The sequence below is a fragment of the Scyliorhinus canicula genome, chromosome 6, assembly GCF_902713615.1.
Source record: "Scyliorhinus canicula chromosome 6, sScyCan1.1, whole genome shotgun sequence".
Lineage (NCBI taxonomy): Eukaryota > Metazoa > Chordata > Chondrichthyes > Carcharhiniformes > Scyliorhinidae > Scyliorhinus > Scyliorhinus canicula.
In genome coordinates, this window is record NC_052151.1 from 184,834,763 (window position 1) to 184,859,981 (window position 25,219).

Here is a 25,219-nt window from a genome sequence, read left to right on the forward strand (position 1 = left end):
TTAATGTAAGTACACGTAGACTAGACAGACACTAGAGGGAGCACCAGAGACATGACACACATACACTTAACCAATAGGTCAGTAAGATAGGACACAACCAATGGGCAGTCACAATACACAGAGGTGACACTACCACAGGGGGGCATTACACCAACCCATATATAAAGGCACAACACGCATGATCTTCCTCTTTCCAGTGGAGACACTCAGTGAGTACAGACACAGGGTTGATTGAACATCACACCCACCACGTGGATTGTAGCAGACTGGTTCGTCAGTCTGAGTAGCTATAGAAGGATTAACAGTAGAGTCGAATCCAAGTAGGAGAATCGTTAACAGTAATAAATGTGTGAATGTTATCTCCAAGTCTGAACCTTCCTTTGTCAGAGTGCACATCAAGGAAGCAGCTTATGCTACATCAAGAGCATAACAAAACATGGTACCAGTGAGTGACTGTTTAAATCCATATAGTTACAACTCAGCAAACAGTGACAACCAGCAACAACACCCAGCCAAGATGATCGAGATTCCGGTTCCACAGCGGCTCAGGTGCCACGGCAATCTCAGTGCAAACTGGCGGGCACACAGGCAAAGGTTTGAGATCTTCCTGGTAGCAGCCAACCTACAAGACGTGACCGATGCTGAAAAGACAGAGCTTCTGCTCACCATTGCCAGTGCCAGAGCAGAAGAAATCTTCAAAACATTCAAGTTCTCTAAAGGGCAAAACAGGAGCGACTTCCAGGCAGTCCTGGACAAATTTGAACAATACTGCGAGGAAAACACAAACAAACCAACAGAAAACAGTAAGAAAACAGTAAGTACTCACCACGAGGCCTAGGTCCCGGAGCAGAGAACGACAATTTTGATCGGCGGCCATCTTGGTAAAGGTGCTGCACATGCGCAGTTGAGAAAAAGGCACCAAGTAAAGCAACAGCAATCTGAGCATGCCCAATCGCTTCCCAGGACCTACGTCACATGCGTCATGACGTCAGAGGTCCCGGACCACGCCCACTTAAAGGGGAAATGTTCCAAAACAAGAAAAAAAAATTTAAAGCCGTAAAACCCGATTCTTTCACCTGGAACGACAGCACAATGCCTGAAATTCGACCAGTAGCTGAAAGTAACCTCCGCAGAACCCTGCAACAAGCAGTTAGCACCGTCCAAAGAGATGATACAGTCCTTGAAGACTACGACTCCGACCTTGATTTCTTCTTTGGACATCACGAGCCCAATGCCAGCTCCGACACAAAAAGTGATGATATGGTCCTAGAAGACTACGGCTCAGACGAAGATTTCATCATTGGAGATGGCGACCCCAGTACCAAATCCGAACCGCAACGAGATGTGTTCTACAGTGAAGAATCCGACACAGACGTGGCTGTGTTGTTCAGATTTGAGGATTTTCAGCCCAGCGTATATGACATCCCGACTTGTGAGTGCAGGATTATGCTGCGGCCTGACACCAAGAGACAGAGAGCGGTACAAGCCCACAGAGAGTGGCCTGCTGCCACACAGAGAGTGGTCCACGCACTGCGAAGGGTTCCTGACTCCACACAGAGAGTGGTCCACGCACCACAAAGGGTCCCAGCCTATACACAGAAAGCGATGCAAGACTCCACACCGCAGTCCTTGCATGAACAAGAAGTGACTCGAGTGACACAAGCCTCCACAGCGAGCTCGTGGACAGCCTCCACGATTGAAGCAACGCAAGACTCCAAAGCGCAGTCCTTGCATGAACAAGACCATAAGGGTCTAGCAACCTCCTCTGAGCGACCAGCAACAGACGATGCAAGTCTGCCATGCTCAAGTGCACAGCAAGAAGACTATGACATCAAGGAAGCAGCTTATGCTACGTCAAGAGCATAACAAACACTACCCTCTTGCTCTTTATATGCATATAAAATGCCTTAGGGTTCTCCTTATTCCTCTTTTCCAAGGGCTTTTCATGACCTATTTAGCCCTCCTAACTCCTTGCTTAAGTTCCTTCCTACTTTCTTTATATTCATCAAGGGTTTAATTTGTTCTCAGCCTTACAAATGCTTCCTTTTTCTTCTTGACTAGGCTCACAATATACCTCGTTATCCAAGGTTATCCCGAAACTTGCCATTCTTATCTTTCATCTTCACAGGAACATGCTGGCTTTGAATTCCAAACAACCAACTTTTGAAAGACTCATATTTCAGATGTTGATTTACCCTCAGCCGCCCCAATCTAAATTCTTCAGTTTCTACCTAACATTGGTGTAATTAGCCTTCCTCCAATTTAACACCTTCACCCGTGGACCACTCTTATCCTGATCTACAAGTACCTTAAAATGTATGGAGTTATGGTCACTATTCCCTAAATGTTCCCCTACTGAAACTTCGATCACCTGGCCGGGCTCATTCTCAACGCCAGATCCAGGATGGTGCCTTCCCTAGTTGGACTACTTACATATTGTTTCAAGAAACCCTTCTGGGTGCTCCTTATAAATTCTGCCCCATCCAAGCCTCTAGCACTGAGTGAGCCTCGGTGAACATAGGGGAAGTTAAAATGACACATCACAACAACCCTGTTGTTTTTACATCTTTCCATCTGTCTACATATCTTCTCTTCCACCTCCTGCTGGCTGTTGGGAGGCCTGCAGTAAACATTGTGATTGCATCCTTCCTATTCCTGAGATCTACCTATATTGCCTTGCTGCATGAGCCCTCCAAGGTGTCCTCCCTCAGTACAGCTGTGATATTCTCCTTAACCAATAATGCAACCCATCCCTTTTACATCGCACTCCATCCTGCCTGAAGCATCTAAATCCTGGAGTATTTAGCTGGTAATCCTGTCCCTCCCTCAACCAGGTCGCTATAATAGCAGCAACATCACAGTTCCAAGTATTGATCCAAGCTCCAAGTTCATCTGCCTTACCTGTTATACTTCTCGCATTGTGTTCAGCAACTTCTCTCTGCCTGCTCTTCCTCTTAGTCTTATTGGCATTCATCTCTAGCTCTCCCTCAGTTACTTCACCTGCTGACTTATTGCTCTAGTTCCTACCCAACTGCCACCCTCCCGAGTGACTATAACAAACATCCCGGTCAGGATATTGGTGCCCCTCCAGTTTAGGTGCAACCCGTTCTTCTTGTACAGATCCCACCTGACACTTAAGGGATCCAAATGATCTAGATATCTAAAACATTTCCCACATCTCACAGGTGAAGCACTTTACCCTGCTGACTGACATGTCTAGCACAAAGTTACAATTAACTATATGGCCCCTGGTGCTAGATTTCTACTATAAATATTAAATGAGGTATTTCCAGTGACAGCAATGTGCTGGGCGGATGCAAGAAAGGTGGCTCTTCTTGTGAAATCAGGCAATTTAAATCCAAAATAGCCCGCTAAAACCAGGAGAAAACACCCTCCCCACCCTCCTCGAATACCAACAGGACAAGTCATGCCAAGCAGCAGCAATTCCAGGGGCTGAAAAGGCGGCAGAGGCAACAAAAGTCTGGACAGAAAAAATGAGGATAGAGTGAGCATGCAGAGCGGTGAGGCCCTGGCCACACCTGAACAAGATGGACTGTCAGGCCGCACAGAGCTCCACCCCCCACCCCATCTATTGGATGGAGGGAATTCCTTACACAGGAACTCCAGGAGCTCAAGGAGGCTATCAAGATAGAACTGAAACCAATAGCCATTAGCATATTAATGAGGTATCTCCAGAGACAAAAGGAAACATTGAAACAATCGAGAACAGGACAGACTCCCCGGCGCCAGTGGGAGCTAAAACAAAGGCAGGCCAACGGCCACATAGGGCCCGCCCAATGATCAGGGAACAACTCCGGTATTGGAGAAAATCAATACGAACGATTGGAACATGGTCCAATTAATTGGGACCAAGTCCGGGTTCCGCCCAGAGGGGCGAGAAACCCCTGGGGACTATAAGATAGCGTCCCCAAGTTCAGTTCTCTCGCTTGGAAGCTCGTGGAAGATCTCTTCACCTCCACCTTGGCTTTTGGCTCTCAGCAACGAGAGGCCCGCCAAGTACCAACCAAGTAAGTCTAAGGTCAACGCACGCTACGAGTTAGATGCTCCTAGCTACTATCCTATCCCAGTTCAAAGCCAGCAGTATCAGATCCGGACAACGGCCATTGTTCCTCTGACTGAGTGGGCCACTCGAAGCTAAGTACAGGCTTTAGTAGTAGTTGTAGTTTAGCGAATAGAGTTTATGGATGAGTAATAATTGACGATGTGTGTAAATAAATGTGTATTGATTTCAAACTTACTAACTGGTGTATCGAGTCATTGATCAGTACTTGGCTTTGAACCCTGTGGTGGTATCAGAAAGATACCTGGCGACTCTTGAGCAAAGGTAATTAAAACAGAGCAAATTAAAGGAAAGCATAACGATCAACATTTACTGGCGACATCTGACGGGACTCGACTTAGAAGTGCCACCCCACCCCACTCCGAGAGAGTGGAAACAGAAAAACCACAAGAGTTTAAGCAGTACTGATCAATCCTCCAGAATTCGGAATTGTGTTAATGCATGTGTACTAACAGGGATATAAGGTAAACCTGAGAGATTTTGTTGCGTAAAACTGTCGGGAGTTTTGTAGGCCGGAAATTAGCATAAGCCGTACCCGTGTTTACATCACCGCTTTATCACCCCCTGTTCCAAATTTAATAGAGAACCCAGATATAGGAAAAATGGCAATGAAGGCAATGGAACGCCTTATGAACCCACAGGAATTTGTGGTCGCAGCGACCAGCAGAGTAGGACAGTGTTCCGTTTGGGAAGATGAAATAAGGAAGTACCTCAAAGGGAAAGGATGGCCCCTTTGGAGCGAATTTTGCGCGAATGAAGAAACAGGTCCCGGGAGTATAGGACATACTTGGTGGGTGAACCTGACAGAGATTCACAAGAAGAGCTTGGGAAAAGCTCGCAAGCCGATGGCAATCGTGTCCTGTCTGGCACAATTGCGAGGCACAGAGGAGGCCGTTAGGACGCTCCGTAGAGAGATAGAGGAGAGAGATAGAACAAGTAAGGTAGATGTGAGCGAGATAGAGAGAGCGAACAGAGAGTTAAAAGGGAAGTTAGCAGCAAAAGACAGAGAGGTGGATGATGCCAAGAGGGGACACCAGTCTTGTCTGGCCCACTTAAGCAGCTTCCAGACCCAGTACGACAAGGCCTACCAGGAAACACAACATGCGGTCCTGGTAAGACAAGAAACAGAACAGCAGGTAGAAACATTGCAGAAACAGTGCAGTGATTTAAAAGCAGCCCTACGAGCACTCCATGCTTCCACAACGGAACAAAGGCAGAGCTCGGTAGACCATGCAAAGTGTCGGAAGCGAATTGCAGAATTGCAATCCCTACTTTCAGTCCAGAATGGCTTTCAGAGCACATTCGGATCCCAGCTAGATGAGGAAAACGGCCCCGATAGGCAGGAATTAAACGAAACCGCCCATAGATACGTACATGGAGCATGTGCGCAGGAGAAACCCCAGGAAAGGAGAGCACCCCAACCCCCCACCGAACAGGCAGAACACACCCCCATGAATCCGGTAACCACACACCGCAGGGCCACAGCAGAAGGAGAAACATATTTCCTTTACACAACCCCCTTAACCGTGACCCAACTACGGGACGCATGCGAGAAAATCACACCCTTCCTCCCCACTTCAGACCCCCCACCAATTCTTCGCTAAGGTTAAACAGTAGGCCACCATGTATGGCCTGGATGAGAGAGAGCAGGTGAAGCTCACAGTTTTGAGTCTCGATCCTTCAGTATTAGCAGCCCTCCCGACCCACAGAATGTAGGAGGAGGCACCCTAGCAGAGATGCACACAGCGATCCTTGATGCGATCGGCTATAACAGAGGAGACCCGGTAGAAGGCCTGAATAAATGCAGGCAAATGAAAACAGAGCACCCCGCAGCGTTTGCAGGACGCTTGTGGATTCATTTCACTGCAGTTTTCGGAGAATTAGCCCGCGCCCATTTGTCTCCAGATAACATGGCAAAATGGACTCGAATCTTGATCTCTCATGCAACAGAGGCAGGACAGAGAGCTTGCGCAAATTATGACCACCTCAGATGAGGCCCACAATGAGAAATGGGTTTTAAAAAGGTTGTCCCGCGCTTGGGAGCAATCCGTCCAGAATAAGACCAATTTTAGGAAACCCGATGAAGAGCAGGCAGGTGCAGATATGCATGCAATTAAAGCGCACCAGAACCCCGCATGGATAAATGAGGGTAGAAACAGCCCACCCCAGCCCAAATCACAGGAGTGTTACAACTGTGGACATGCAAGACATCTTGCAATGTAGTGCAATGCACCATAAAAACCACAGAGAGCCCAAAAGACAGGCACCCTAAATAGGAATAGGGCAAAGCCTATTCACAGTGTTAGCGCCCGTCCAGACCAGGGAGACATGGACGGCACAGACTGACGGTGTCCGGGCTCCCCAACTTGGGTCTGCGACACCCTTTGGGATAAGTCCGGCCGACTGGTCGTTGCAGCCAAAGTACGGGGTCAGCCCATTGACTTTCTTTGGGACACAGGAGGGTCCCGCACCACCCTTAATCCCTCCACTGTGTTTCAGAAGGACACATGACCCACTACAGACACCATCACCCTCAGCGGCTTTACAGGCCACTCACAGCAGGGACACATCACAGCCCCTGTATCCAAACAAATCGGCAATATAACCACAAAGCACCCCATAGTGTTAGTTGATCTGCCCCACACAGCAGAACACATTTTAGGCATCGGTTTTATGAGCTCCCACAACCTTTCATTTAATCCAGTCAACAAATGTGTCTGGAGTATGGCAAAAAGCAGCAAGAGCCCCCGCCACGCTCACTGTAGGAGATTATGCTAATAGGATCAGCACAGTAGGCGAATACTGGTTTGATACAAGGACAATTAGTTCAGACAAACAGGTTAGGGCAGTCCTGCAGGAACACAAAGCAGCATTTACACAGCACAAGCACGACTGTGGCAGAATGGCTGGCTCTGCGCAGATTACAGGTCCTGACCCCAGACCCCAGACCCCAGAAACAGTACGGATTTCCCCAGGAAGCAGAGGGAGAAATCTCAAAGGTAATAGACAGCTTGTTAGAACAGGGCGTGCTGAGATCAGTAGCCTCCACTAATAATGCCCGAGTTGGCCAGTCAGGAAACCCGATGGATCTTGGTGACTGACCATTGATTACCGGGAACTGAACAAAGTGACCCCAGCCGCAGCCCCCACCATTGCCACAAGTCCCGAGACCATGCTCAAGCAGGGACTCCAGCCACGATTCTTTATGGTTTTGGACATTAGTAATGGCTTCTGGTCCATTCCATTGGCTAAAGCGTACCTGTACAAATTTGCCTTCACTTTTAAAGGACAGCAGTATACGTGGACGTGCCTTCACACCACGGTGTCCACTGCATCAGGGTCATGCTTGAAAATAATTGCACTAATTTCCGGTGGCGGCTATCAGGGAATAAGTCGCACATTTGATGGCTCTCTCTCCGGTCTGACTTTAAGACCTTTTTCCCCGACTTTTCTGAACTTCCGAGTGCTGGAGTGAAAAGCAATAGTACTGTAGATCTGAATCCATACAGAGTTGTATGGATTTAAGGAGCAGAAGGGAGCGAAAACAGGCGAAGTAGGGGCTGAACAAAGGTGGTGGGGAAGCTCAAGTGGGAGGAAAGATGGCCGATGAACGGTCCATGGAAAGGACGGTCCAGGCAGCACTGGACAACATGCTGCAGGTCATGAAAGAGAGCTTTGCAGCACTGAAGCGGGATAATTTGGAACCGCTCCAGAAAGCGGTGGAGAGACTTGACCAGAGGCTGGATGCTCAGGATAAGAAGGTCGAAGGCACTGGAGAAGACAGTGGAAGAGCAGGCGGATTTCCAAACGCTAGCGGACGTGGAAATTAGTAAGTTGAAGGAGCAGCAAGCAAGGCTGATGCCAAGCTGGAGGACCTGGAAAACAGGTCTTGCCAGCAGAATCTGAGAATCATTGGGCTCCCAGGGGGGGCCGAGGGAGTGGATGCCACGGCATATTTGGCAGACATGCTGCAGAAGCTGGTGGGGGATGATTTCTCCCCGCGCCCGTTGGAGTTGGACAGGGCACACAGAGCGCAGGCAAGGCAGCCACGGGGGGGGGGGGGGGGGGGGGGGGGGTGCTCCCGGGCGATGGTGGTCAGGTTCCGTAGGTTCGTGGACAAGGAGCGGGTTCTACAGTGGGCCAAGAGCACAAGGAGCTGCTCATGGAACAACAGTGTCCTGCGCGTCTACCAGGATCTGAGCCAGGAGGTGGCCAGAAGGAGGGCAGCCTACAGACAAATTAAAGAGATTCTGTTTAAAAAGAAGGTCAAGTTCGGGCTACTTTTCCCGGTGCGGCTTTGGGTCACATACCGGGAACAGCAACATTATTTTGGCGACCCGGAGGAAGCGATGGACTTCGCTAAGGGGCATTGACTGGTGCCGAACTGAGGACCCATGGACCCAAGTTAGAGTGTACTAAGGAATGTCTGCAGTTGTTCACAGATTTGCCCTTCAGGTTAGCGATGTCGTTCGGCATGCTCTTTTACTTAAAATTGGGGGTTTTCTCGTGTTTGTGTTTGCCTGTTTGAAAGTTAAAGCCAAAGTGAAAGTTAAAGTTTAAGTTGTTGGATGCTGGGGGGCTGTTCGGGTTCTCTTTGCTTTTTTTCCTTCTGGGAATGTTGCTTTGTTCTTTGTTTGTTTTCTCTCTGTCTCGGTCCCAGAGCGATAGCTCGAACAGGGCTGTTCTGGGGAGGTGGTGTGGATGGGCGGGGGCGGGGGGACAATAGGAGTGAGACATGGTGGGCCGGAGTTGAGAGCCACCAGGCTAGCTGCTTTGAGCTAGTCAACGGGAGCGAGGTGGGGGGTGTATATACAGCCAGTATATGGCAGGGGTTAGGTTACAAGGGGTTGTTGCTGGGGGGGGAGGGTGGGAAGATGATCTGCTGACGAGGGAGGGAACTCAACCAGGTAACAGGGAAGAGGTCGGGGATGGGGGCTGCCAAGAGGCGGACCAGGGGAGGCGCGGCACATGGGCAGGGGGTGGGCCCAAGAAGGGGGATGGCTGATTGGCGTAGGGGGGGCAGGGTGCCCTCCAACCAGGCTGATCACCTGGAATGTTAGAGGATTAAACGGGCCGGTCAAGAGTACACGTGTGTTCACGCACTTACGAGCTCTGAAGGCGGATGTAATGTTACTGCAGGAGACGCATTTGAAAGTGGCGGATCAGATAAGATTACGGAAGGGCTGGGTTAGCCAGGTCTTCCATTCGGGGCTTGACGCTAAGACCAGAGGGGTCGCGATCATGATTAACAAACGGGTTAAGTTTGAGGCGGACAGCTCAGTTGCGGATGGGGGGGGGTAGATTTCTCATGGTCCGGGGCAAGCTTGAGGGGGTGAGGGTGGTCAAAACTGGGATGACGTAGATTTCATCAAAAGGCTGCTGGGGAAAATCCCTGACATGGATTCGCACAAGTTTATTATGGGTGGGGACTTTAATACAGTCCTCGATCCCGACCTGGACGGGTCGTGCTCCAGAACGGGCAGTGGTGGCAATGGATGCCGAAAAGTCTTTTTACCTGGTTGAGTGGGACTATATATGGGAGGTGCTGGGACGGTTTGGGTTTGGAGAGGGCTTTGTGGACTGGGTTAAACTGCTATATCAGGCCCCGGAGGCTAGTGTAAGGACGACATCTAAGTATTTTAGACTACACCGCGGGACAAGACAGGGATGCCCCCTCTCTCCACTGCTGTTTGCATTGGCCATAGAATCGCTGGCAATTGCTCTGAGAGCGGCAAGGGGATGGAAGGGAATGGTCAGGGTGGGGATAGAACACAAGGTCTCGCTCTACGCGGACGACCTGCTTTTGTATGTGTCAGATCCAGCGGCAGGGATGGACGGGATTATGGAAATCCTAGGGGAGTTTGGCCGGTTTTCGGGCTACAAGTTGAACATGACAAAAAGCGAGATGTTTGTGGTGCAGGCGAGGCCTCAGGAGAATAGGCTGAGGGAGCTACCATTTAGGCTGGTTTGGGAAAGTTTTAGGTATCTAGGGGTACAAGTGGCGCACGACTGGGGTAAGATGCATAGGTTGAACTTGTCCAGGCTGGTGGAGCAAATGAGGAGCGAGTTTCGGAGGTGGGATGCACTCCCGCTGTCACTAGCGGGGAGAGTACAGACGGTGAAGATGACGATCCTCCCGAGATTCCTGTTTATATTTCAGTGTCTCCCATTTTCATTCCGCTGTCCTTCTTTAAAAGAATCAATAAAATCATCCTGGGATTTGTTTGGGCGGGTAAAGAGGGGGATGCTGGAACTGAACCGTAGCGAGGGGGGGCTGGCGTTGCCGAACCTCAGCAACTACTACTGGACGGCTAACATAGCCATGATAAGGAAATGGATGGTGGGTACGGGGTCGGTTTGGGAGTGGGTGGAGGCTGCTTTGTAAAGGGGCACCAGCTTGGCAGCCCTGGTCGCGGCTCCCCTGCAATTTCCACCGGCCAGGTACTCCACCAGCCCTGTAGTGGTGGCGGCTTTGCGGATCTGGGGCCAATGGAGGAAGCATGCGGGGGAAGTGGGAGCATCGGTCTGGTCCCCAATATGTGACAACCACCGATTTGTCCCGGGGAAGATGGATGGCGGGTTTCGAGCGTGGCGGAGGGTGGTGGTGGGAAGAATGGCCGACTTGTTCCTGGAAGGGAGCTTCGCGAACATGAAGCCGCTGGAGGAGAAGTTCGGGCTGGTGAGGGGGAATGACTTTCGGTACTTGCAGGTACGGGATTTCGTACGTAGACAGGTCCCGTCCTTTCCACGCCTTCCACCAAGGGGGATCCAGGACAGGGTAATTTCCAGGGGTGAGGTAGGAGAGGGGAGAGTCTCAGATATTTATAAGGAGCTTTTGGGAGCGAAGGACACAGAGACCAAGGAACTGAAACTTAAGTGGGAGGAGGAGCTTGGTGGGGAGTTGGAGGGAGGCGTTTGGGCAGACGCTCTGAGGAGGGTAAATGGAACCGCAACATGTGCCAGGCTCGGTCTGATTCAGTTCAAGGTGGTTCACCGGGCCCACATGACGGTGGCCCGGATGAGCAAATTCTTTGGACTGGAGGACAAGTGTGCTAGATATGGGGGAGGAACAACGAACCATATCCACATGTTCTGGGCGTGTCCAAAACTCAGGGGATACTGGCAGGGGTTTGCGGATGTCATATCCCGGGTACTGAATACAAGGGTGGCGATGAGTCCAGAGGTGGCATTTTTGGGGTGTCGGAAGACCCGGGAGTACAGGAGGGGATAGAGGCCGACGTTGTGGCCTTTGCTTCCCTGATAGCCCGGCAACAAATACTGTTGGCCTGGAGGGACTCAAAGCCCCCAAAGACCGAAGTATGGCTGTCGGACATGGAAAGCTTTCTCGGCTTGGAAAAAAATCAAGTTTGCCTTACGAGGATCACTATCGGGGTTAGCCCGGAGGTGGAAACCATTCATCGACTTCTACGCGGGGAACTAATCGTCAGCGGGGGGTTAGAATAGTGTAGATTAGGGGGGAAGAATAGACGGGTCTATCTGCGAGAGGGGTACTGTTATTTGCACTATGTTTTTTGTAATTGGTATCTGCACACTAATGTATATTGTTACTGTTTATAATGCCAAAAATACCTTAATAAAATTGTCTGTTAAAAAAAGAAAGAAAATAATTGCACTAATCCACACTCATGTGAATCCTAGCTGACAGGGCCAGAGCATCACAAGGCATGGAGGATCGGGCTTCATCAATAGAGACTTCAATGAGGCTAAAAGCAATTTCTGTTAATAGTTTCCTTCTCTTTATATTTGAGAAGGGATTAGTTTTTTGCTAGAAAAGCACACTAAGCCAAGAAATAAATACAACAGATATGGCTGGAGAAATCCAGCTGTCTAAAAAATCTTGTGCAACAACGGCACAATTGAACTAAAAGACGTGAGGATCCACTGGTCCTTCATCCAGGTGACCAGTCTCAAGTGAGTTATCAATGTTCAACAAAATTATCCTTCTCTGCTGCTGACCACATGGCATTGTCTTGCAGGATCACCATCCAATGGTGCCAGGCTATCCGGAGTTGTAACCCCCGCCACCCAAGGAACACCTTGGAGGCGAGTTCTGAGGAGAATGCCGGCGATGTGCCACAGCTTTAATGCGCACCTCCCACCAACGCAGAAACACACACCTCAGGGGTGACATTAGTGAACTGGGTTAGGGGGCACTATCTGGTGAGCTCCACACAGTTGCTGATGCCCAACATTGTAGGGGCAGCAGTCAGAAGTCTGCTGGATCACAGATCTCATCTGGGTCCCAGCCAGATATCGAGCCTCTGGCCAAGGTTCTCTCAGAGCTGATGCAGATGATGGGACACAGCCATGACATTCAGGAGTGGGGGTCAACAACATTCGCAAGGGCGACTGGAGGAATCATAATAATAATCTTTATTATCACAAGTAGGCTTACATTAACACTGCAATGAAGTTACTGTGAAAAGCCCCTAGTTGCCACCTTCTAGCACCTGTTCGAGTACACAGATGGAGAATTCAGAATGTCCAAATTACCTATCAACACGTCTTTCGGGACTTGAGAGAGGAAACCAGATCACCCGGAGGAAACTCACGCAGACACAGGGAGAACGTGCAGACTCCGCACAGACAGTGACCCAAGCCGGGAATCGAACGTGGGAGCCTGGAGCTGTGAAGCAACAGTACTAACCACTGTGTTACCGTGCTAGAGATAATGTTAAGTATATTTGAATTTGTGAGTGACAGGAATAAGGTATAAGTATAAATTACAGCCATGCTGTATCGTACCGTGCTGGATCCCAAAGCATCCAGGCACATGGTGCCAGCAACGCGTGACACTCAGGGCAACACTGCTCGACTTCCCTGAATAACTACCGCCCTCGATAACATAGCTTTCCACTTCAAGGGTCATAAATCCTCAGTAAACTGCAAATACACAAACAAACCCACAGACCTAAAGGCAACTCTTTTAAGTGAAACCAAAACTCAGGTCCCCCCTTTCTCAAGACACAAATACAGAAATAAAAATTAAACTTAAAACTATAGCTTATTTGCAACACCTACAAATACAAATCTCTATGTCCTTCTGTTCCCGCCAGTGGTGAGAACTGTGGCAGGCAGAGGCAATTAATTGGGAAAGTGAAGGAAAAAGCCGGTTTCTCGCCGGTGGGAAATAAGTTTGGAATTTTGTTGTCCTGACTTTGATGCTGGATTAAAGGCTGGTTTCCCACTGATCTATGTCAAGAGTCATATTTGCATTGATTTGCATCAAATGAATGTTCATTAAAAGGCCAACTTCCCTCTTCAAATTAAGTGCCCCACCAATGAAAGGTCTGTTTCCCAACTGTATGTAAGTGATGTGCACCTGGCAAATTTCAGTTTGTCAACGATTTTGAGTTATGCAGATGTTCTTTCTCCTTCTGGAGCATAACTTCACTCAAGTTCCATTAGCAAACGCTGTGTCAAGGCTAAACAAGGGAGGCAGATGAAGGATGGAGGTGTGGGGCTGGGATAAGGTGGAAGAGTTGAACGAAGGCTGGACAAGGGAGATAGGCTTACAGGGGAATGGTGGCGAAAGCATATGGCGATGAAGGGGAGAATGTTTTGGGAACAGAAGTTGGGGGTGTTTGGGGAAGGGCTGTAGCAGTGGGGAAGAGCATCCAGGGAAGGGTAGCGAGTGTGTCTGGGAAAGGGGGGAGGAGAGGGAAGTATTTTAGAGTTCGGGCCAGTGGTGTCGACGGTGAGGTGCTGGGGGAAGAACTCAGGGTACATGTAATAGGAACGAACATCACAGTCAGAAACTGGTAAGGTGTGGACACCCTTTACTTGGAAGGGGTGCAGTGGGGATTCCATGTCTAGATGGAGCCAGTGAAGAGCTTAGCCTTTGCCTTTGAGATAGAGTGAAATGTGTAAAGGATCTGCTCACTTAACTTATTATTTTAATCCATTCACACATACATTGAGGCGTAGATGATGCAGCTGCAGGAAGCCCTGCCTTGGTAACGCTCTCACCCAGACATGGAGAAGGAAGACCCCTTGTCATTTGGCACATTGCCATGAGAAGCAAGGGCCTGAACAGCAAGAAGCAGCAGGGCCTATATAAAACCAAGAGTTTAGTGAGCATGGAACATTGCGGCATGGTGACACAGCTGTTAGCACTGCTGCCTCATAGCGCCAGGGACCTGGGTCTGATTCTCATCTTGGGTGAGTGGAATTTGCACCTTCTCCCTGTATCTGCGTGGGTTTCATCTGGGTGCTCCGGTTTCCTCCCACAGTCCAAAAGAAGTGCAGGTTAGCTGAATTGGCCACGCTAAATTAATCCTTAGTGTCCAAAGGTTAGGTGGGGTTACAGAGATAGGGCGGGGGATTGGGCCTAGGTAGGGTGCTCTATCGGAGCAGGGGATGGTGCAGATTCGATGAGCCAAATAGACTGCTTCTGCATTGCACTGCAGGGATTCTATGATTTTATGATTGCAACAGCGGGCAAGGTGAGAGTTGGATAGGTGAAGGTCCATCAAGTGGGTCATGGAGGGGTACAAGGCAGGTGGCTCAGATAATGGGACAGATGGACATCGGGAAGGTAATAGGTATCGGCTCTGAGGAGAGAAAAGACATGCGGTTCATGGGGTTCAGGGGGTAATGGGGGAGGTTCAAGGGTAACAGAGGGGATATTGGGTAGGTCTATGGTGAAGCAAGAAGTTGGGTTGGTGACAGGAGGAGGGTAGAAGATAGTGGAACGAGTTTGAAATGTGAAGCACACCTTTTTTCAAAATTGACCATGACCATGCAGTTAGTCAGAGATCCATTAAGGTAAGAGGAGGGTCTTTTTGCGTGGGTGAAGTTCAAGGTCAGCACAAATGGCCGACTTAAGGGACACCTTGATAATTATGAGACAACAGGATGTCAAAGATGCTCAGTTGTGTTCTCTAGGTAGAGCACCCTACCTAGGCCCAATCCCCGCCCTATCTCTGTAACCCCACCTAACCTTTGGACACTAAGGATTAGCATGGCCAATTCAGTTAACCTGCACTTCTTTTGTAGGGTGAAGCCCGGGTTACAGCAGCTTTGTTACCCCCTCATTAGTCTCATGTAATTGAGATTGCAGCAAGTTGTGGAGCAGCCGATCATTCTGTGCCATTTGCCATCGCCTGCAGTCAGAAGCAGGATTGAAGATAGAAAGGGAAATAGAATGCCTCCAAAAGGCATGGCTGGTGGAGAGCAGCCAATCCATGACTCCCAACATCCATCCTCCTGGATGGTCGTGGCTGACAAGGGATCATGCGGTTAGTCTTTCTATGTTGCCACGGTCAATGGACCCTCTATCGAGTCTTGAGGAAAATAGAGACAAGTGGAAAAGTATCCATGTTAGTCTTCTGGCTCATCAGCCTGGTCAAAAAGCAATGTCTCCATACACATTCATGCATGAACAGGAGGATATCCTCAAGGACCTTCTTTACTTGGATGGAGTGGGTGGGGATGCCATGACTAGATGGAGGCCAGGTGAAGAACTTAGCAAGGTTTGTTGCTTTCATTTTAGTAAGAAATACATTTTGGGAGCCATCCTCAATTGACACAACGTTCTTTTTGTTTCACATATAAAGAAGAAACTACTTACCTTCACAAAGTTTTTGTTTCATTATTTCTCGAATTCTGGAGATACCAGTGTAGTCCTTTACTTGGAACACATATGTGGATGATGGTTTATTAGCAATTGCCTGAAGTTCTGCATCTTCTATTTCCTGACCAACTCCAATGGCAAACAATATAATTTTGTTTCTCCTTGCTTCCTCTGCTGAGTGCTTCACATCATCCTGGGACTTTCCATCTGTAAGTACAATTGCTACTTTTGTCACAGCATTGGCAGCCCTGGTTGAGGTAGCAAACACATTGTTAACTCCAAATGTTATAGCTTTTCCTGTTCTGGTGTTTCCACCCCGATATAATATGGCTTCCATTGCTTTCATCAGGTCTTCATTAGACCTATATTTGTCCAATGGGATTTCCAGTAGAGGTTCATCGCTATATTGTATGACACCCACTTTTGTAAACGTAGTTCCTATTTCAAAACTGCTGGATATGTTGACAATCCAGTTTTTGACTATTTCAAAATCTTTTGGTCCAACACTAAATGAGCCATCCAAAATGAAAACTAAGTCATTTGGAGCAGTTCTGCAGCCTAGAAGAAAATAAAAATGGTATTACTACAAAGGAATAATATGCATATTATCCACTATGGTAGTAACAGTATAATTTTTGTGCTAATATTTTTATGTACTTTTTAAAGAGTCTGAGTAAGACACAGTCCTACATTTAATATTACACTTAACTGTTTGGTGGTCCCATCTATATTTTTAAGTTAGATATTATTACAATCCCAGACCAGACCCCAACAGTGGCTAGCAAAATGGACAGAAACCCCAATATTTAATTTTAATTTTGTAAGACTGTGAGGAAAGGATACCTCGCTCCAGGAGTGATCTCACGAAGAAATAGGAGTACAGTATATTAAACTAAATTGTTTTACCAGCACAGTATTAAAATAATATAGCAGAAAATAACAATTACTCCTTAGACAATGCTAATCAATACAGTCACACAGTAACAATTAACTGCTATCTTTATTCCCACTCAAACAACCAAAAAGAACCACCTTAGCTCTCAACCACTTTAAATAGCTAGCCCTTAGGAATAAGACCATAAGACATAGGAGCAGAAGTAGGCCAATCGGACCATCGAGCCTGCTCCACCATTCAATCATGCCTGATATGTTTCTCATCCCCCTTCTCCCCATAACCCCTGATCCTTTTATAAATCAAGAACCTATCTATCTCTGCCTTAAAGACACAGACTTCTGTGGCAGTGGGTTTCACAAATTCATCACCCTCTGGCTGAAGATATTCATTCTAATCTATTTTAAAGGACCATCCCTTCAATCTGAAGCTGTGCCCTTGGGTTCTAGTTTCTCCTACTAGAGGAAATATCCTCTCCACGTTCACTCTATCTAGGCTTCTTGATGTTCTGTAAGTTTCAATGAGATCTTCCTCATCCTTCTAAGCACCATCAAGTACAGACACTTAAACGCTCCTCATATGACAAATTCTTCATTCCAGGGATCATTCTTGTGAACCTCCCTTGGACCCTTCCAAGGCCAGTACATCCTTCCTTAGATACAGGGCCCACAACTGCTCAGAATATTCCAAATGGGATCTGACCAGAGCCTTATACAGCCTCAACAATACACGCCTGTTCTTGTATTCTAGCCCTCTCGATATGAATGTTAACATTGCATTTGCCTTCCTAACTGTGCAATGAGAGCAAATGCCTGACTTCTGTTCACAGCTTCCTCTAAAATTCCATTCGCCTGCTTTCTGCAAAAATGCCCAATACCTTAATGCTTAATACCATTCAGTAACTAATTCATCTTGCCAAGCTGAAGTCTACTTAAATTCACAGGAAACCTCCCTTAATCCAAACAAAACTGCATTAGCCCAAGTTTTTTTTTACGATGACTTAATTGCATCCCAGGCTCCCAAAATCTTAGCTGTTTTTCAAACTAGGATTCCTTTTTAAAACATGATGACTGCAGTCACATACACACACTAACCCAGGCTTTTGATCCATACAGCACCAAATACCTATAATTTAAAAAAATATATATTTTAAATTTTGTTTATATTGTTTATATTGACAACCAACAATAATCAATAACGAATGTAATGTCAATCCCCATATCAATAACAATGATCCCATCCATCCCCCCCCCCCCCCAAACCCCAGAGATTAGCCCGCATGTTAACATAAACAAATGATAAAAAGGAATCTGGAATTACCCATAGTCACCATGAACACATACAGTCCCCTTCCCCCAACCCTCCCAGCCACTCCCCCCCAATGTTCGATGTGATCCAATTTTCGAAAGTGCATAATGAATAACGCCCATGAATTGTAAAACTTCTCCATCTTTCCCCTCAGTTCAAATTTGACCTTTGCAAGCAGCAAGAATGCCAGCAGGTTCCCCTGCCACACCAGGGCACAGGGTGGAGAGGTTGATATCCACCCTAACAGGATCCGCCTTCGGGCGATCAACGAAGCAAAGGCTACAACATCTGCCTCCGCACCCGTTTCCAACCCCGGCTGATCCGACACCCTCAATATGGCCTCCCGAGGGCCCGGGTCCAGTTTCACGTGCACCAGTTTAGAGATTACCCTAAACACCTCCTTCCAGTAATCCTCCAGCTTTGGACAGGACCAAAACATATGAACGTGGTTGGTGCCCCCCCCCCCCCCCCCCCCCCCCCCCCCCCCCCCCGCAACGTTCACACATATCTTCTACCCCCTCAAAGAGCCGGCTCATCCTCACCCTTGTATGGTACGCTCTATACACCACCTTCAGCTGTATCAGCCCCAACCTCGCACACGAGGTGGAGGCGTTCACCCTCCTCCATACCTTCTCCCAACTCTTCTTCCCACTTTGCCTTGATCCCTTCTCGCACGCCTTCTCCTCCTCCAAAATAGCCCCGTAAACCGCCAATGCTCTCCCCCTTCTCCAGTCCCCCTGTCGTCAGCACCTCCTCCAGCAACGTGGAAGCCGGCTCTACTGGGAAACTCTGTATCTCCTTTCTGGAAAAATCTCAACGCTGCATGTCACCAAATACCTATAATACAAGACATCTGAAATTCCTACATTCATCACAGTATCTAAAGGCCGTGGATAGTGAGGAATTTTTGATCCGCAAGCCACATCTCCAAGTTCTCCAGTTTCCTCCTCCCACAATCCAAAAATGTGTAGGTTAGGTGGATTGGCCATGTTAAATTACTCCTTGGTGTCCAAAGATGTGATAGGTTAAGTGAGATTGCTAGGATGGGGCGGGGGAATACACCTAGGTGGGGTTCTCTTTCGGAGGGTCAGTGCAAATTTGATGGGCCAAATGGCCTCACTCTGCACTATCGGGAATCTATGGACATTTCTTGGGGTTTTATTTTGAAGAAAATTACGTGCATGTGCTTCTTGCAAAGTAACAACAATATCTGCAATACCAAATTTGGAGGCCTACAGATATAAATCCAGTTTACAAAGAAAATAGTTCTGAAACTGTTCAAAAATATTTGATATAATGGGCATTCAGTTTGGTAACCTTTGTAAAGTTCTTCACCTAGGCTCCAAATTCCACCTGATGCAAGGAGAAACTCACACGTATCTCACTTTCCAGCCTGATGCAACTAATGTTACCACAAAACCCACTGTGGAAGACTAGTGAGACCATCTGGATAGGAAAAATAATTTTCTGATTTGTCCCCATCGCCCTCACATTTACACATAAACATAAGATATGAATAGTCTCTTGATAACACAGAACTTGAGTATTGCTGAAAAAAAGAGACATTCTGTTAAATCCTTTCATCTCTCATTCATTTCATTATATAATACATGGTTTGCCATCCATCATTTCAGCAAGGGCTCCAGATAGTTTATTTATGCTTGAAAATGTATTCCAATTAACAATAACGAGAATTATATATAGAATCATTGCATCTCTACAGTGCAGAAGGAGGCTACTTGGCCTATCAGGTCCGCCTCGACACTCCGAAAGAGCACCACACCAGGGACACTCTCCATCCACCCCACCTCTTCCTTGCAACCTAACTGCACTAAGGGCAATTTAGCACAGCAATTCGACCCAACCCGCAAATCCCCAGGTCCAGGAGGAAACCGGAGCACCCAGAGGAATTTAACCCAAACACGGGGGGGGGGGGGAGGGGGGGAGGGGGGGGGGGGGAGTACAAACTTCCCATAGACGCCATGCAAGGCAGGAACCGAACCCGGATCAGCAGTGAGGCAGCAGTGCTAACCATGATTAGCTTCTGTTTTGACATTCCTCAGGCCCGAATTTCCCGTTGCTCATTCGGGCATGTGCCTGGCACAGAAGCACGTAAAATCATGTGAAAAGATGTTGGGCGTGTGCCTTGACGGCATTGCACAATATTTTGTTTGGCGGGCACACATGGACAATCAAGCAATTTAGCCCGTTAAGGGACCAACTGAATGTAATTTTAAATGGCCCGCCTGCTTTTACGGTTGGTGGGTGAGCCAACTGCCCAGGTGGCCTCCAAATCTTAGCTTCAATCAGGGAGGCTGAATGAAATATCCGGGCGGAAAGAAAATTTAAAGAAGATGTCCAGGACTGAGGTTTGTGCTGCCTCGACCTCGTCGCCATAACTTTCCCATCGCAATTTATTTTTCACAGGTCTGCAGATCCCCCGAGACATCTTCGCAGCGGCAGTTATGCTAGGGGAGCCCAGTTGGAGCGTCTCTTTTCTTAGCACCCATGCTTCCTAAGTGCCTGATAGCCCTTCAATGAAGTTATCCTAAAAAATCTTCACTGAATGCCAAAATAGTTTTCATAATACCATCATTTCTCAGGAAACGGGATTTAATTAATAATTTAATCTTTATTATTGTCAAAAGTCGGCTTACATTAACACCTCACTGAAGTTACTGTGAAAATCCCCCAGTCGCCACATTCCGGTGCCTGTTCAGGTACACAGGAGGAGAATTCAGAATGTCCAATTCACCTAACAGCACGTCTTTTGGGACTTGTGGGAGGAAACTGGAGCACCAGAGGAAACTCACGCAAACACAGGTAGAATATGCAGACTCTGTACAGACATTGACCCAAGCGGGAATCGAACCTGGGACCCTGGCGCTGTGAAGCAGCAGTGCTAACCACTGTGCTACCGTGCCACCCATATAGGTTAATATAGGTCTATAATATTAAGAAAAGGTTTGAGATTCTAGATGAAGAAAAATGTTTCAATGTGTGGTAGATTGTAAATAGAGGAGCATTAAATATAAGATAGTCAAAAATAAATCCAATAGGGAATTCAAGGTCTTTGTTCGGAGATGGTGAGAACATGGAACTTGCTTCAACATGGAGGAGTTGAAGTAAATAGCTAAAGTGCCTTTAAGGTGAAGCTAATTAACTACATGAGTAACACGGGGATGGAAGGATTTGTAGATAGCTTAGATGAAGTGGAATGGAAGGAGAGTAGAATGTAGGAAGCATAAATTAGTTGGGATTATTGGCATGTTTCTATATTTTAAATTCTAATATAATGTAAAATAATTATTTGAAAAAAGGCATTTGCCCTTAATTTCTTCAGATTCTATCCAAATATCCAAGGGTATTCAATATTTAGGCAGGACAGGCAAAAGGAAAAGGTGGTGGGGTAGTGTTGTTAGTTAAATGTGAAATCAGTGCAATAGTGAGAGAGGATGTTGGCTTAGAAAATCTAGATGTAGAATCAGTCTGGGTGGAGCTAAGAATCAATAAGGGGCAGAAAACATTAGTGGGAGTTGCCTATAGGTTTCCAAACAGTGATAAGGTAGGGAATGGCATTAAACATGAAATTAGAGATGCATGTAACAAGGGTGCTGAATTGGGGCTGAAAATGAAGAAGGGTGATCTGAAACTAGGGTCCTAAATCTAAACAAAGGAAACTACAAAGATATGAGGCGCGAATTGGCGAAGATAGATTGGGAAACTTCATTAAAAGGCATGGCGGTGCAAGAGATAATTACCAATATTTAAGGATCGAATCTATGCATGCATTGCAGCAGTTATACGTTCCTTTCTGGCACAAAAACGTAACAGGAAAAGCGGCCCAATCTTGGCTTACAAAATAAATTAAGGATGGTATTAGGTCTAAAGAGGAATCACATATAAAGTTACTGGAAAATGTAGCAAGCCTGAGGATTGGGAGCAATTCAGAATTCGGAAAAGGATCACCAAAAGATTGATTAAGAGGTGAAAAATAGAGTGGACAGCAAACTTTCAAGGAACATAAAAGCGGATAGTGAAACTTTCCATCAGTACTTAAAAATAAAAAAAATTACTGAAGATTGATATAGGTCCCTGACAATCCGAAACAGGAGAAGTTATAATAGAGAAAAAGGAAATTGTAGAGCAATCAAACAACTACTTTAGTACTGTCTTCACACAGGAAACAGAAATGAGCGGGCGGGAGGGAAATGAGGGAGCTGAACTGACAGACACAGCCTCGTCCTATGAGAATCTGATAATGATGAGGCCCCTCCCTGGTCCTCTGGGCATGTCAGCCTCTTGCCATTGCATGTCCTCAATCTAACAGCTCCTCCTCGGGATTGTCTTCCAGCCCCTCCTGGTCCATTTCCTCCTCCTCACATGAGGCCGCATGTCCCTCCTCCTCCAGGATGTCGCCCTGCTGCAGTGCCAGGTTGTGCAGGGCACAGCAGACCATCACAATGCAAGAGACCCTCTGAAGGGTGTACTGCAGAGCAACACGAGGGCAATCCATCGGAACCGCATTTTCAGCAGTCTAAAGCCCTGCCCAACAACAGCACGGGTAGTAACATGGGCCTCATTATAATGGTCTGAGGCCTCTCCACTGGCATCATCAGCCATGGCCTCAGCGGGTATCCATTGTCCCCAAGAGCCAATTCGTCATCCTGGGGTGGTCTTCGAAGATGCAGGTATCTCTGAATGTTCCAGGATGGAGCTGTCATGCACGCTCCCTGGGTAGCAGTGTAATAATAATCAGGGCCTAGTTTTAAGGCCGATTACATTGGATATCTTAAATTACATAATTGGGCAATTTAAAAACCACAGTCTGCAGAAGCCTGCAGAATCCAAATTTACAGAACTCAAGACACAGAACTCAGACAAGCTGCCGGGGTCTGTCTGAGCAGCCCCTGAATAACCCATCATGTAATTATCATTGCTATTTGAGATTCACTGGCCTATTGTCCACAGTTTCTGATATCCCATTGACTGATAGTCACCCCTACTTAAGATGCATTGGCCGATTGTTCACAGTTCCTATAACCCATCAAGCAATCGTCGCTTCTCCCAAGGCGGGTTTAGGTGCCCTGTCAACAAGTCATCAACCAGACCATTGGGCACTGAGACCCTGCCTCCTGAGACTCCATTGGCTGAAGGCCAAGGGCAGGTAGAGAAAGGAGGTGGGTGGTGACAGGGGGAATCAAAAGATAGGCATTTTTACAGACATCTGGAGAAAAAGAACTGGAATCTAAGACAGGAAGCAAGAGACTCAAAGAAAAGACTCAAGGCAAAAGACTTGAATCAAAAGACTTGAAGCAAAGACTTGAAGACTCGGGTTAACCATATTTAAAAAAGTGTGTTGTATTATACCTGTGTCCTACTTTGTTGTCCTCATAAATAAAGACACCTGGGTAAACTTTAATTAAAGAGCTAGTTGAAGTATCGGAATTGGACAGATACAACAGCGGGCACACACGTACATGGAGGTTGCACATGGACAGTAGTTCCGGTGCTCTTGAGTTGTATGCAGGAAAATGGAAATGACAACTCACCTCCTCACTTCCCCTCGGACGCCATCGCGCCAGCTTCAAGTTTTTGAAAAGGGGTACTAAGTAGCACCTGCGTGATTTCTCGCTGGGGATTCGGGTAATTCCTGGGAAGCTGCTGCATTCAACTTCAATCTCGCTAAGAGATTGAAATGAAATCAGATGAGGGTTTAGATATTCTCGCCATCACTGGGTAAGATCCAGAACTTGCCTTCGGGTGCAGGCCGGGTGAATACCAAAATGGTTCACACTTGATGCAAATCTTGATTTTGGCCTTTCCTGCTATTTACCCAGTGCACCCAGGTCTGCGCCAGGCACAGCACTGTGGTTATATAACCCCCCAAAATGTCATTTAGGGTGAGTTTGGTGGGGTGTTTCCCCCGGCTTTTTGGATGAAATCCAGACCTGTATTCACCCGCATTGGTCTAGCCCACACTTAGAAAGTTTATCTGCGGTGGTGATCTAAACTCACAGGCCAGGCGGCTCCTCAGAGATCAGGACGTCATTTTGAAAGGGTGCCCCAATCTCTGTGAGCTGGAGGATCTCCCCCACCCCCACCCACAGACACTGCCACCCCCCTGAAGACAGGGGCATCATCCCTCCCCCCAAATGAGCATACCTCGCGATGGGGTCACTGAGCACCCTGCACCTTAAGCACCCCTCCTTTCAGTCCCTGCCTTTTAAGCCCCACCCAACCCTTTCATAACTTCCCCCCCCCTCCCACACACGCTTCATACCCCATCTTCGTCCTTCCTTTCATGGGCATGTGTCCCTCAGGCCCCGCCCTTTGACAGTGCTCACCTGGCACCCTGGCTCTACCATCCTGGCACCCGGGCAGTTCCCCTGACACCCTGTCAGGGTGCCATGTTGGTACTGCCAGGTTGCCCATATGCTCGGCCGAGTGCCAGGGTGCTTTCCTGCCCTGTTCCTGACCATCTGGAGGGCTCCAATGGCCTCCATAGTGGTCGTTTGTGGAGACCAGTACTAATCGGCGTCCAAGTGGGGCCTCTCCAGTGACTACCAGGAGCCGAGAGAATGCATCCTCAACTCAGCCATGCATATTTATACGAGCCTAATGGCTCATTTAATTACGATTAACTGGATCACGGCAAGTAAGGTTATATTGTGTTGGCGCCGCGGGTCGGGTGGCACAGTTTAGCTCCTGGTGAAAAGCCTGATTTGAACCTCTCCACGATGCTCCCGGTGCAATAAGATTGGCAGCGCAATTGGGTGGGAAGATTGTGCCTATTTCGCTTCATAGATGCTGCCAGATCTGTTGAGTTTATCCAGCATTTTATATTTTATTATTTAAGTAGTGATAGATTGGGAAATGTTGACGTATAAAAGAACCTAGCTATCCTACTTCATCAGTCACTGAAAGCAAGCATGCAAGTACAGCAAGCAGTTAGGAAGGCAAATGGTATGTTGGCCTTCATTGCAACAGGACTTAAAAACTGGAGCAGGCATGTTTTAATGGAGTATTGTGTGCAGTTTTGGTCTCCTTATCTACGAAAGGATATGCCATAGAGGGAGTGCAGCGAAGGTTCACCAGAGTCATTCCTGGAATGGCAGGATTGTCTTTGAGGAAAGATTGGGTCAACTGGGCCTGAAATTTAGAAGAACGAAACGGTACCTAATTGAAAGGTGTAAAATTCAGACAGGGCTGGTCAGACTGGATATAGGAATGTTGTTTCCTCTGGCTGGGGGGGTTCTAGAACAAAGCGTCACAGAATCAGGATATGGGGTAGGACCGAGATGAGGAGCAATTTCTCATAGGTGGTGAACCTATGGAATTC

The 25,219-nt window shown here is 47.5% G+C and overlaps 1 protein-coding gene across 3 annotated transcripts in view; it reads right to left on the reverse strand.

Moving 5' to 3' along the window:
• The window catches only part of col21a1 (collagen, type XXI, alpha 1), a 363,276-nt gene that overhangs the window by 259,763 nt on the left and 78,294 nt on the right, over positions 1 to 25,219 (reverse strand). For all 3 annotated transcript variants that reach the window (XM_038800645.1, XM_038800643.1, XM_038800644.1), the window contains exon 3: positions 15,675 to 16,235. In XM_038800645.1, coding sequence (XP_038656573.1) covers positions 15,675 to 16,235 — 561 coding nt within the window. The remainder of the gene's footprint in view (positions 1 to 15,674; positions 16,236 to 25,219) is intronic.